Source organism: Podarcis melisellensis, assembly GCF_964234715.1.
Source record: "Podarcis melisellensis genome assembly, chromosome: 12".
NCBI lineage: Eukaryota > Metazoa > Chordata > Lepidosauria > Squamata > Lacertidae > Podarcis > Podarcis melisellensis.
In genome coordinates, this window is record NC_138544.1 from 48789017 (window position 1) to 48801266 (window position 12250).

At 46.6% G+C, this 12250-nt stretch overlaps 1 protein-coding gene and 1 long non-coding RNA gene across 5 annotated transcripts in view; one reads left to right on the forward strand and one right to left on the reverse strand.

Annotated features, from left to right (window-relative positions):
- Window positions 1-12250, forward strand: part of LOC309353406 — a 95779-nt gene that overhangs the window by 20506 nt on the left and 63023 nt on the right. The window lies entirely within an intron of this gene.
- On the reverse strand, window positions 3844-10405 carry EN2 (engrailed homeobox 2). 3 transcript variants are annotated; one of them, XM_081882689.1, is made up of 3 exons: window positions 10335-10405; window positions 8801-10024; window positions 3844-6021 (listed from the first exon to the last, which is right to left on the reverse strand). In XM_081882689.1, the coding sequence occupies exons 2-3, from the start codon at window positions 9393-9395 to the stop codon at window positions 5705-5707; spliced, it is 912 nt and encodes a 303-aa protein (XP_081738815.1). In that variant the 5' UTR covers window positions 9396-10024; window positions 10335-10405; the 3' UTR covers window positions 3844-5704. The 3 variants fall into 3 exon arrangements, 2 of the variants coding, with proteins under 2 accessions (XP_081738815.1, XP_081738814.1); XM_081882688.1 differs by lacking the exon at window positions 10335-10405 and having other exon boundaries at window positions 8801-10077; XR_014161740.1 differs by lacking the exons at window positions 8801-10024; window positions 10335-10405 and adding an exon at window positions 6966-7113 and having other exon boundaries at window positions 5920-6021.

Below are 12250 nucleotides of genomic sequence, written 5' to 3' on the forward strand. Positions count from 1 at the left end.
GGCCCACGCGATCTACCAGATTGTAAATCACAAGCCACTTACACTGGAGTAGCCCTTTTGGTTAAATGGGAAATTTTACGCGAATTGGTTGCATTCTTCCTCAGTTTGTTCCAAAGCAAGTTGTATCTTGGTCTGCAACTCAAAAAAAGACCAAATGTGAAGAAGTGGGAGAGAAGAAACTGTGTCAACTCTAAGAGGCCGGGATCTTAGGGTCAACCAAGCTGGATCGTGCAAGTTTCTTCTTGCTCCCTCCAACTAGGTCACTCTGGCTCCCACATGGTTGTACAGAAACATAGCTGTACCGCCGCCCAAACACTTCCTCGTAGTTCGAAATTTACCCTAAACCTAAGGCAGGCTATTGCTTAGAAAATCACACCCAGAGTCTACACTAGTTAGCCCAGTGCTGGTGGGTGAGCCCTGGGGACTTCCCAGCACCTTCTCACACCACAAAAGAGCTCCTGGGATGTTCCAGGAGTCTGAAATCCTGGCCACAGTTGAGGTGTTTAAACCAGTAAGTCAAAGGGAATGCCCCGCTTGGAGCCAGGAACTGGGGCTTTCAGATCCTTTTCCAGCCTTCAAGAAACGACTTGGTCTTATCAATGCCTGGATTTTCCTAGGCTGTTATCCGTATGAAAGTGCTAGAGAAATCTTAGAAAACATGCATTACTTCTTATCCCAGATGTCATAAAATTATTTTGCTTGGTTATTTTGTTGAAATCAGTCTGAATGTTTACCAAATTAAGCTGTGCCATCTTTACATTATCTCCTTACTTAGCATTTCATAGTTGGAGATGCTGGTCTAGAAATCATGATATCCCAGGGGCACTTTGTATGGCTGCATGGGCGGGGATGGAATAGACAGGTCGGATATTAAATCAGCGGGATGCAGAATGACTTTTTGCCACAACCCCAAGCTTGCTAAAGAGTTTCGTCCTCTGAGGGGGCGACTCACTGACCACTTGCACAGAAGTAGTCTTATTACCCTTCATAGGACTGCGCTAGTGTAAATAAACAACGAATCCATCTCTTTTACCTTATACCTATGGCACAATAGGGCAAGCACATTTGCATATATAGTGCCTGGAATATTGCCTGTGCGGGGCATTATAGAATGCAGTATTACTATGGAGCGGTTCCTGGAGCAGATCGTAGTGTCGAAAAAGAAATTGCTTATAAAACAAGCTACCTGCCTGAAGTTAAGATCCATATTAAACTTAATTGCCTATTATTATGCTTTTAATTTTCAAAAAACACTTTTGTCAAATGATACGTGATATCACTTTCTTATAGGGCTTGATGTTTGATATGATTAATTTATTTCCATGAGAAATACCATTATTTGTGAGTGCTCTGTCAAAATCCTGGAATGATAAAAACTTTTTCTTAAGCAATTAAACGTTGTTAAGAAAGTAAATTCTGTTGTAATCAATGGAACTTACTTCCAAGTAAATTGGTTTGAGAGTAGATTACAGGTGTAGATTGGTCGCATTCGTCTCAGAAACCTTCTAAGTTACGGAATTTAAGATCCGGATGGTTGTGTGCCTGCAGATACTTTTAAATGTATGCATGGCTTCACTTCTACATCCTGCACCCTCAAGTTAAACTGCAACCCAATTAAAACTAAGTAGTAGGATTTAAGCTGATTTGGTCCCATTGATTTTAGTGGGACTAAAACTGGATTTAAATAGAAGCACTTTGGTTTAACTGGGTTGTAGGTGATCATATGTACAGTTAACTTTATGTATCTGCCCACGCATTAAAATCTATATGCATTCCTAAGATGTAGAAACACACTGTATTTTCAGAGTTAATGCAGTTTTACATGTGAGCAGTTACAACTGTTGTGTTATATGGCTGACTTGAGTGTAGTAGTGATTTATGCAATGAACATATCTGTCGTTGTAGAGTCTTTATTTTTAGGGGGAAGCGAGTTAAATTAGAGGTTTTGTGGTTTGCCTTCGCTTTCATCCGGATCCAGTTTTACGAGGGCTGAAACTTTCAATATGCAGGACGTGCCCCTTTGGACAGAACAGCCCACACTTGGCCCTGTTCGCTTTTTCGCTTTCGCATTCCTGTTAAAGGCCTCTTTCTCCGCGCGGAATGGCAACGTAATTCTTGATGGCCTGTTGTATGTAGCTTGCAGTTCAAGCTGCCTCAAAACATATTCTCTTCCTCCTGATTTTTTTTCCTTCCTACTGCTGATTTTTTCCGAAAGTCTTAAGTTCTTGCAGTTTCCCATTCCAACTGCAAACTTTGTGCGATTGTGGTAGTTTCTGCGGCTGCTCTCTAAGGCTTCAATCCTATGGACATCTGCTTGGGCGTAAGCCCCATCGAACACAGTGGGACGTACTTCCGAATAAGGAAAAGCCCTTTGGATCGGGTTGCACAGACTCCCTGTCAACCAATGCGTTTGCATACTAAAGGCTGCCCTGTAAGGTATTTGTATATCGATGGGTGTGCTGAAATAATTCCCCTTTTCGTGCAATACACTTGACTTGGTATACAGCTCATACAACTTGAGTGGCTTCATGTTGGTATTTTCTGTCTGGACCTTGAGCAGACAGTATTCCCTGCAAGACTGTTATGTTCTCCAAAAAGGAAACGACAGCCTGCTCAGTCTCTTTAAATATTAGTTTTACAAATATTCCTGCTTTTTTTGGCACATTGTCTAAAGCCACTGCAATGAATTGATTGTATATATTAACTGTCTATACAGTATTTGCTTTGGGAAGTTGCAGCGAGGTTTAGAAGAATTCAGAATGCAAGGCAATCCTATATACTCAGAAGTAAGTCTCACTGAGTTCAATTGGGCTTACTCCCAAGAATATTGGACTTTATTTGTTTATTTATTTATTTATTTATTGTATGGTAGGTAGAAATGCCAAATATGTTTTAAGAAGGATGAAAAAGCAAGTTCAAAGATACAATTTGTGTTTAACATTTTGAAGCATTGATCTCTTATAGCAGAAACAAGGTCTAGTAATATAATTTTGGTCTATAGCCTCTTTTTCTTTTTAAAAGAATCCTCCTTAAGAAATATTGCCAAAATATTTGGGAATAACATCTCTTTTATTGCACTAAAGCAAATGAGAACCACATTTATTTCACTCTCCCCACCAGAATATTAAATTCAAATTGGATATTATTGTCATTGGATTCGTATTTATGAATTTATATAACCTAGGTTTTGCAAACATACTTTTCTAAATCATTTTCCCAGCTGTTCAGACATTGAAACGTATATATATTCACAAAAGAGGAAACTTGTTATATGTACAAAACATATTGTACATATATTACTGTCATGTTATATATTACTAGCCCTGAATGCTTCCAAGTTCTAATGTTTAAAAGTTTGCTTGCCCTTCTCATGTACAGATGTATTATCTAAAGTTTCTTAATTATTCAACAAATCGATTAACCATCTGGTAGCAAAATTGTTCTTCTTCTAACTTGACATTCACAACTCTTTTACACCTATGTACAATTCCCTTAGGACTCAGGAATCAACTTTAAGGACTATATATTGCTCCGGTTCAAAGTTTTGATGCACGCATTCTAGATTTCATAATAAATGTGGTTTTTTTTATTTAATGCAGTCTTCAAAGATTTAAACACACAAAATGCAGTGAAATTGTCCACAATTTTGAGACCACAGTTGTAAATAGAAACATTCATATTTCATAAGTTTATAAATATTTGATACTGCGAATTGTAAATGCACATGTTTTATAAACTGAAAAACACCTTTGTTTTCTTGCTAAAAGGCAATGTCATTGAGTTCTGTCTCCTAAGCAGCTGATGGTTATTCACAGAATTTTAAATTACAGCATTGGTTGTATACTTTCTTTTCAAAGTTGATACTACTATGTACAATATGTGTCTACTATAATTGCGAAATAAAGAGAGTTTTTAAGGCAAAGCGAGAAGTTTAACCTCAACAATCAAGAAGACTATAGTCCTGAATAATTGTACAGCATCCTCCCATGCGAGACCTCTGGCCAATATTTTGGAGACTTTTCCTTTCCCCAAGAAAAGGAGAAGGGTTGAAGTGTGGGAGAAAATTCTGAATAAAATACAAATAATTAGCTTCACTGTATCTCACATTAGAATCCGAAAATTTAAAAATGTTGGGCAAGGAAAGGGGGGGCGATAAGAAATACACAAAAATCATTATGACTTTTATGAGTTCTTCACAATTCTTCGTAATGTATGTGCTCAATTAAAAATCTCTCCCATTTTCGGGAATGAAAGGCAACTTTTTTCCAACATGGGCTAGTGATTATTTCCCCTTAAAAGAAAAGGCCAGTTTCTAACCAAGAGACTTTAGAGACAACCCTAACCCTCCTCCTTTTATATCCTCTTGCATAATAGAAGTCAGTTAAGCTGAAAAGGTGCCCTAACTCTCTCTCCACCCTCCCTCCTCTAGATTTGTTCTTTTCCTGAGCCAGGCTGGTCGCATGGAAAAGCCTTCCCTAGCCCAAAAGCTAGTGATGCAGAGTCCTCACCCCAACTCTCTTATGTGCACAAACATATACACACACACTGGCTCCCCGCCCCCACAAATGCCACAGGGGCCTGGTACATTTGTCCACAGCACTGCAAAGCTAAAGCGCAAGGCCATGCTGCTTTCTGAGCAGCACTTTAAAAAGAAGCAACGAGCAAGCGCCAAAGCAAAACAATGTAGGGAACTAGCAGATGGGAATGGGATGAGCTAATGGACACAACAGCAAGGCAAGCTCCGAAGCGTGTGGGGTTACCCTCCCTCTGGCTTCTCACACTGGGCAATGTCCATCCTAAAACTACAAAGAAAAGACCCTTCTTCCCTTTTTACTTCCCAGGACACGGTCCCGGAAGTTACGAGGTTTTATTCTAAACTTTTCCCATCACGCTCCTTGGGCGGGAATAATTACCGAATTAACATGTCCTTGATTGAAGTCGGCCACTATTTGTTTACCAACTTTTTCTGAGTCTCTAAATACTACCTCCCCTCACTCACACACACATCCTTTACTCCAGTCTAATGGAGAAATGAGGATAAATTCAAGAAACGTTCCTAAGGCTTAACATCATGTTTCATTACTTCTTTCCCCCGATTTCTGAATGTGTTACTTGCAAACGGGCAGCATGTTTACATAGTTAGCTTATAATTTATATTGTGACAATTAAAGTTCTTCTATACCCATCCCAAAGGCAAACACAAGAGGAAGAAAAGGAAAAAAGAAACGTTAAAACTCATAGAACAAATAGGAGAACTATTTATTCGGTTCACAGCCTCGTGAAATGCAGCAATAAAAATCTTTGGACTTCAGCAAAAGTTGTCTTTAATATTTTGAATTTCAAAAAACAGTGTCCAATGTCCATTTAAAACAGTGCTTAAGTCTATAAAAAGGTAACTTAAGCTTTTAAAAAAATTGATAAAGTTAGCATCTAAAATTTCCATAGAACAAAAAGAAAATCAAAAAATATTTTATAATCAGATATTTTGGATATTTTTTTTACAACACCTTACCTGTAAATTATATATATACACAGAATATTGCAGAATTATATCTAATACACAATATTTCCCCACTATTTATGCTGGTATAGTTTTTTATACACTGGCCCTTATCTGTTTTTGTTTTTAATTAAATTATTGCATTGTATAAACTCTGACTCGCCCCTTCCCCCCCCCTCCCCTGGCTTACCCCCCTCCCCTCATCTACTCGCTGTCTGACTTGCCGTCTTTCGAGGCCGTGGAGTGGTTGTACAGTCCTTGTGCCATGAGGTGAACCGCCAGGGAGTTCTTGTTGCCGGTGGCTTTCTTGATTTTGGCCCGCTTGTTCTGAAACCAGATCTTGATCTGAGACTCGTTGAGGCTGAGTTCTTGAGCCAGGCTTTGCCTCCTCTGCTCTGTCAAGTATCTGTTCGTCTGAAACTCCGCTTTGAGTCTTTGCAGCTGCTCCGCCGTGAACGCTGTCCGGGGACGTTTGTCCTCCTTGTTGGGGTTCTTCTTCTTTGGTTTGCGGGATCTGGGGCCTGCGGTCCGTGGCGAGAGAAGGAGACACAGAGAGCGAGAGAGGTTGAGTGGAGGGGCGCTTTGGAAGGGAGCCCAGAACGTGCCCTGGCTTGGAAGCTTAATTCAATTAGCAGCACCGGGCGAGGGAATTTGGGCGGGGAGGAGGGAGCGAGAGACGCAGAAAGAGAGTCTCAAATGTCCTTCGCTTTTCGAAGCTACGTGCCAGTTGGTTCCCTCTGCCCCTCAGGGACCAAGTTCAGCGCATGCCACCAATGCCCCTCTCGCTTTTTCTCCAAGCAGGGCCTTCCTTGTCAAATGGAAAGGGGCTGGATCGCCACCATCCCAAGGGGGTGTGCAAGGTGGGGTCCAAGAAGAGGGAGGGAGAGCCAAGGGGGAGAGGCGGACCCAGGCCAAGGACAAGGGGGCCTTTGCCTTACCCAGAGCAGTGCCCTCGCAACCCCCCCCCCAAGTTCACTGCGTGTTTTTCTCCGGGGATGAGGGGGTGTGGGGAGATAAGCAAGCGCCAAGATGGCCAGGGAATGAGCTCCGTTTCTGCGGGAGGCCTGCGTGGGGCTCCTTTTCTCGGCGGAGGAGGCGCTGCGTTTCGGGGACCAGCTCCATGCAGCCTCTACCACCCTTTGTTACGGGTGGCTGTGCCCGCTCCCCCGGGGGCTTTGCGCACCCTCGCCTGACCTTCCTCGGGGCCGTTTTACCACGGCTGCTGCCCCCGCGCGAACCCGGTTTGCGAGCGCGCAGACACATGGTCCGCCCTGCTCCCCCGCCAACCGGGCTGCTGCCTGGGGGCGCGTCAGCCGGAGGGCAGAGCTGGCTTGCTCCCGCTTTCTCTCCCCAGCGACTAGGCCCGTCTCGGGCCGGGGCGACGCCGCAGCCTGGCCTAGGCCACAGCCTGCTTCTCGAGCTGGGTGCCAACCCACGCTGGCGCTCTCCCTCCTCCGCTACTCACGTCCATGGAAGCCCCTCAACTCCCGGCTGTGGCAGGAGAATTCGGCCTGTCCGAGAGGCGCTTCTGGGCAGCGCCTTTGCGGCCTTCCCCAATAATTACGAGGCTGGCGGATTGGGGTGGGGGAGGGGAAATCGCCTGAGAAAATGACTTGGAGATCCCGGGGCGACGGGGGAGGGAGGGAGGGGGGAGAGGGAAGTTTTCTCTCACGTTTTCAAAAGGTGAAGCAAGCGGAGCTTCAAAAAGGAATGGTGAGAACAATCTTCACAACAGCCTCTTCAAGATTGCCCCGTTTTTTTCCTCCCTTAACCCCGGAATGCACTAAATGTAAACAACACAAACACAAATCCGCCCTACTTTCCTTGCCTTTGGAAAGTAATCAGAAAAATATTCGGAATTAAATTCTCTCCCCCTTGGCTCTCCCTCCCTCTAGACAGGAGCTTGCACAACTCTCATCCTTCGTGCCAGCTCCATACGTAAAATGGTAAACAGGCGCCTTTGCGACACTGAATTCATTTTCCCCTTCCTTAAAAACAGAAATATAATGCATTCATACAAAACTACAAATTAGAACTCTTCTTTTCCTCTAACAACATTGACCCCAACATTTTAGAGATACCCTTTTTCTTCTACAGTGCAATGCATATTAAAATTTAAACGTTAGTTTTAAACTAGATCGCCTTGCAATTTTGTATTCTCCAAATGTTACACTTAAGAATGGTAATTATTCTGATGGGAAATATTCTCCGTCGTATTATAAGCATCTTTCGACAGGGTTTAACTTACTCGGTGGTTTGGGCCATGGTGAGAATCTATGATAATTAAATATTAACAAAGAAAGGGACTGGAGAACAATGGAGTAAATTTCGAATCAGACGGGAATATTATCCGGCAGCGAAGGAGGTTGCTGTCTCTCTAACTCATTTTTAACACCTATGAATTTATTCGACGATAAAATATATTGGAAGCAAGGTGGAAAGTCCTTTCGGAAAAATAAAACAAAAATCGAGATCCAATTGTTTTAAAACAAGAAAATTCTATTGAGCGAGTTTGCAATTCTCGTTCAGGAAGACTAAAACACCCTCAAGTGTCCCTGACGATAAAGGGCATTCCAGGCACTCGGCGGCTCCTCGTCCCGGCTCTCTCTTCCCGAGGCAGGGCTGGAGAGATCCCCACTTCGCTCCCACCCGTGCAAGCAAGGAAGTCTTCCTTTTCAGCGGCTCTGCAATAACTTCCAGGGCCTTTTCGAGCGCGGCTGCTCCGCACGAGAAGCCAGGGAGAAAAGAAAAATACTTCCAAGGCCTGCTTATTTCTAGAGGCCGGAGAAGACAACTTCACAGGTCGGGCCTTGGCGACCAGCAGCTGAGCTAGCCAAAGAAGGGGGCAGAATAGGACGCCTCCAAGGATTGCTACTGACTTCTTTTCCATCTTATCTTCTTGGTAAACGGAGAGAAGGGGGAATGAAAACAAACCCCACCTTGCAAACAGCCTCCTGGGCTTCAGATCCCGGCTATTTCTCCCAGCTGCCAAGAAGGAAATCGCTTTGTGTACGCCTCGAGCCTTCGGCTCTTTCTCCCCGCGCCCTCCTGGAGTTTCGTCCTCACTGTATCAAAATCCCTCCTACGCCTGTCGCTGCCTCCCCATGTTTGTTTCAAAGCAGATAACTTTGTAAAACTGTCTTATTTTGCAAAGGGTGATTGCAACCCGCCGCCCCCTTTCGCCGCGATCGCCTTGCAGCCAAGTCGCCAGCTCTTTCGCTCGCGGGCGGGAGGTGGGTGGAGGGTCCAGAGACCCTCTTCTCGAGAGGCCAGCGACCTGGTCCAGAGCTGTTTGCTTACCTGACGAAGGCCTGTCCGAATAGCGGGTGCAGTAGACCCAGGCTGGCCACAGCATGGGCTGCGCGCTGGGGAAGGAGCTGGCCTGGGAGCTGTCCGAGTCGGAGCTCAGCGACTGATCGCCGCCGCCGCCGCCACCGCCGCTGCTGCTGCCACTGCCGCGGGACTTCAAGGCTCCGTCGAGCGCGCCAGAGTCGCCGCCTTTCTTAGCCGGGGCTAGAGCTTTGGAGCCGCCGCCGCCTCCTCCTCCTCCGTCGGTCGGGGAACCGGAGGCTGGCGCCGCCGAGGGGCTCCGGGCGGTGAGGAGCTGCTGCTGCTGCTGCTGCTCCGGGTTAACGCTGCTGCCGCCGCCGCCGCAGGTACCGCCGTCTTTCCTCCGGCCGAACTCCGGCCGCAGGATGTTGTCGATGAAAAAGTTCGTGATTCGGTGCGGCGGGTGCTGGTGCGGATGGTTGCCGGGATCCTGGAGCACCCGGGGCAGGAGCATCGCCCTCCGCCGGTTGGGCTCCCCGTCGCTGCCGCTGCTGGACTCCTCCGGCGGCGGCGGAGGCTGTTCGGCGCCTCCTTCGGCGCCCGCGCGCTGCTCGTTCTCCTCCATGCTGAACACGGAGTCCCCAAATGTTGTTGCCCTCCCGCTTTTGTCTGCGCGCGCTTCGGGGCTGCTCGGTTTGGGTTACCCCCCCTCCACACCCCCTTCCGCCTGGGTCCGCGGAGCAATCCAAATCCAGACTTTGCAAAGCGAACCAGATATAATTGAAAATATTATATATATATAATGTTGCCGCCGCTTCTCCTTCTCCCTTCGGCTGCTGTAGTTGGTTCCTCCTTCTGTCCCCTTCCAGCCTTTCAGTTCTGCAGCCCCCTCCTGCGTTCTTTGCCCCGCAATGTATTCATCATTAGGACTTTCATCCGCCACCCCCGCCCCCACTCTTGTCCGGCTTCCGAGGGTGGAGAAGAGACTGGCGGCAACCTGACAAAAAAATGGTGACGATCCTTCCACGGGGGAAAAGTCAATGGAGCCCCCTCTGCTGAGCTGGAGAAAGTGCCTTCCTCCTCTCTACAGCGCACAAGGCAAGCGCAGGCTTGAGACGCACAGAGGCATCTGGACCATCACAGCCGATCTCTGGCTTCCTCCCTGCCTTTGAGCCAAATATTCCAAGTTGTACAGAAGGAGATAAGAGGGGAATCTCTCTCTCTTGCTCTTCCGGACTCGCTTTCCCTGGCTACCTATAGTGGGGGTGTAAATTTAGAAGCCACTTAAACTGAACCTGAAATACTTTCACTCTGGATTTTTGTTCTTATTTTTAATAGAGCTCCTCAAGTGACGTTGCAAGGCCGGTATCCTAGACACGTGCCTTTGGCCAATGACAGAAGAGCCTTTTGCACACGTGATACAGTAGCACTCTAGTAAATGACAGGAACAGCCCCCCTCCTCCCGTTGCCCAATGCCCCCACCTCCCGATTTTAAAGCTGCAGCGTCCTCTGCTTCTCAAGAGCCTTTTTTAACATATATAAAAAAGAAGGAATGCAGGAATACCTTCGTCTTCTAAACAAGGGATAGATTCATCACCCCTTGTCTTGCTAATCTGTTTCCTTTTATATCTTCGCTGAAGAAGGGCTCCAGTACACACTGGTGGGGGTGGGGGGGTTTCTATATTGTTTACAATTGGAGTTGGGAGGGGGAAGGAGAAGAAGACAGAATGAGAGGGGGCGAAATCCCACAATTCCTTGCAAAATGCATAAATAATATTAAATGAACCAGAGCGATACAAAGGGACTTTTTGTGTTACCGATTTATTTTTGGGGGGGAGTGGGAGCGAGAGGAAGAATCAGAGGCAGTTAATTTTAAAGCAGACTCTCTCTTTCGCCGTCTTTTTGTCTTACTATTTCTCTGCGCGCGCGCGCACGCACACCAACCAGTCCCAGCCCCCTCTTTTGTAATCCCGGAGCCTCGCCTGCAGGAAAAGACGGGCAAATATCGGGGGTTTCTGTTGGGGGGGGGTTTAAATGCCAGACTGCACTGGGGCTGCTATTATTGGTAACTGCAGTGCAATAAACATAAGACGGTATGATAATTGATTCATTCAGCTGAAAACTGGACAGGAGCCTTTGATCATTTATTCCAGCTTCAAAAACAATATTAAACAGAGAGGTTTCCCATTGACAGGCAGGAGGACGTGAGAGTCCCCCTTCCCCCAAGCAGCTCTAATCAAAATACAGTAATCAAGCGATAGGGGTATTCACACACGAACACACACACACACGGAATAGATACAGCCCTCCCATTTTTAATCTTTTTTTTTAAAAAGCTAACTAATAAGAACTCTAAATGTTGCATTAAGGTCTGTCTGGAGTCTGCAAGGAGTGCTCCTCACCGGAGTTGCAAAGAAGGCCCCCTCCACGGGGCCAGCCCTTTCCTTGAGCGTCTCCTCCTTCGGCCTGCGAAGGATTTTTTCCTCCCCAAACCTCCCGCTAAACACTCTGCCTGCAGACAGAACCAAAATAACCATCTCTTCCATGCCATCCGCGGGATCTTTGCTTGGCTGCTCTTGAATTTGTGAAAGTCACCCAAAGGTCACTGAAACGCTGGAGGGTGAGTGCAGCTTTAAACACACACCATCAACCAGCCGAGGAGGAGAAAGCGATGGTGATGGTGATGATGGTGATGAGAACAACAACCTTAAGAAAGCAAAAGAAAAGCTTTTGTCAACAAACTCTGACGATGGGGGAGGGGCTGGAGAGTGACGGCACATGATCCAGTCAGCGCCAAAGACAAAAATGAAGCCAAAACATCCACGGCGGCGTCCAGGCAGCTGCTCCTGCCCCTTTTTAAGATTTCCAAGGCAGACGTTGCCCACCCTGAGGCGGGCCACTCAGCGCTTTTCGCCTTCTCTCCCGGAGGCCCGTTGCAAGTGCGGGGAACCCAAGAGGTTGGGTGGAAAGAAGGGAAAGCAGGGTTAGGCAAAGCCGGGACAGAAAACCCTGGAAGGGGTGGGAGAGAGCAAGACGCGGGGATCGGGAGGCCAGCGGCCCCGAGGGCAAGGAGCTGGCGGCGGCGGGGTAGGTGGGTGGAAGGCTGGGTCTCTAACTCCCCTCTCGCTGAGTCTCCACCGGTCTCGCCCTGGTGGTGGGCTTCGGACTTCTTTTTTCTTTGGGGGCGTCCTGTGGTGGTGATTAATCCTGGAATTGCTTTAGATTAAAAGGGAGCAAAAATTGGGGGTAGCAAATCAAGCAGACCTTTCGGAAGCCTCAGCTGAAGAAGATAAAAAGCCTCACAAACATATACTAACGTACTACATCGCTCTCATCGAGTATTTATCCGTGCTGTTTAGTGTTGTCTGCGGGTCTGTTTGCTTGCTTTAAAAAAAAAAACATTTTAGCATTGGTAATGCTGGACTATTTTTAGCGCTCGACAGCTGGACTCAACTGGGGAATGCAAAATACTTGGGGGGG

Coding starts and splice junctions, on each gene's coding strand:
- EN2 (XM_081882689.1), bottom strand. CDS start 9,395: ATGGAGGAGAACGAGCAGCGCGCGGGCGCCGAAGGAGGCGCCGAACAG. Junction 6,022..8,800: donor TTCGGACAGGCCTTCGTCAG/GTAAGCAAACAG, acceptor CACGGACCGCAG/GCCCCAGATCCCGCAAACCA.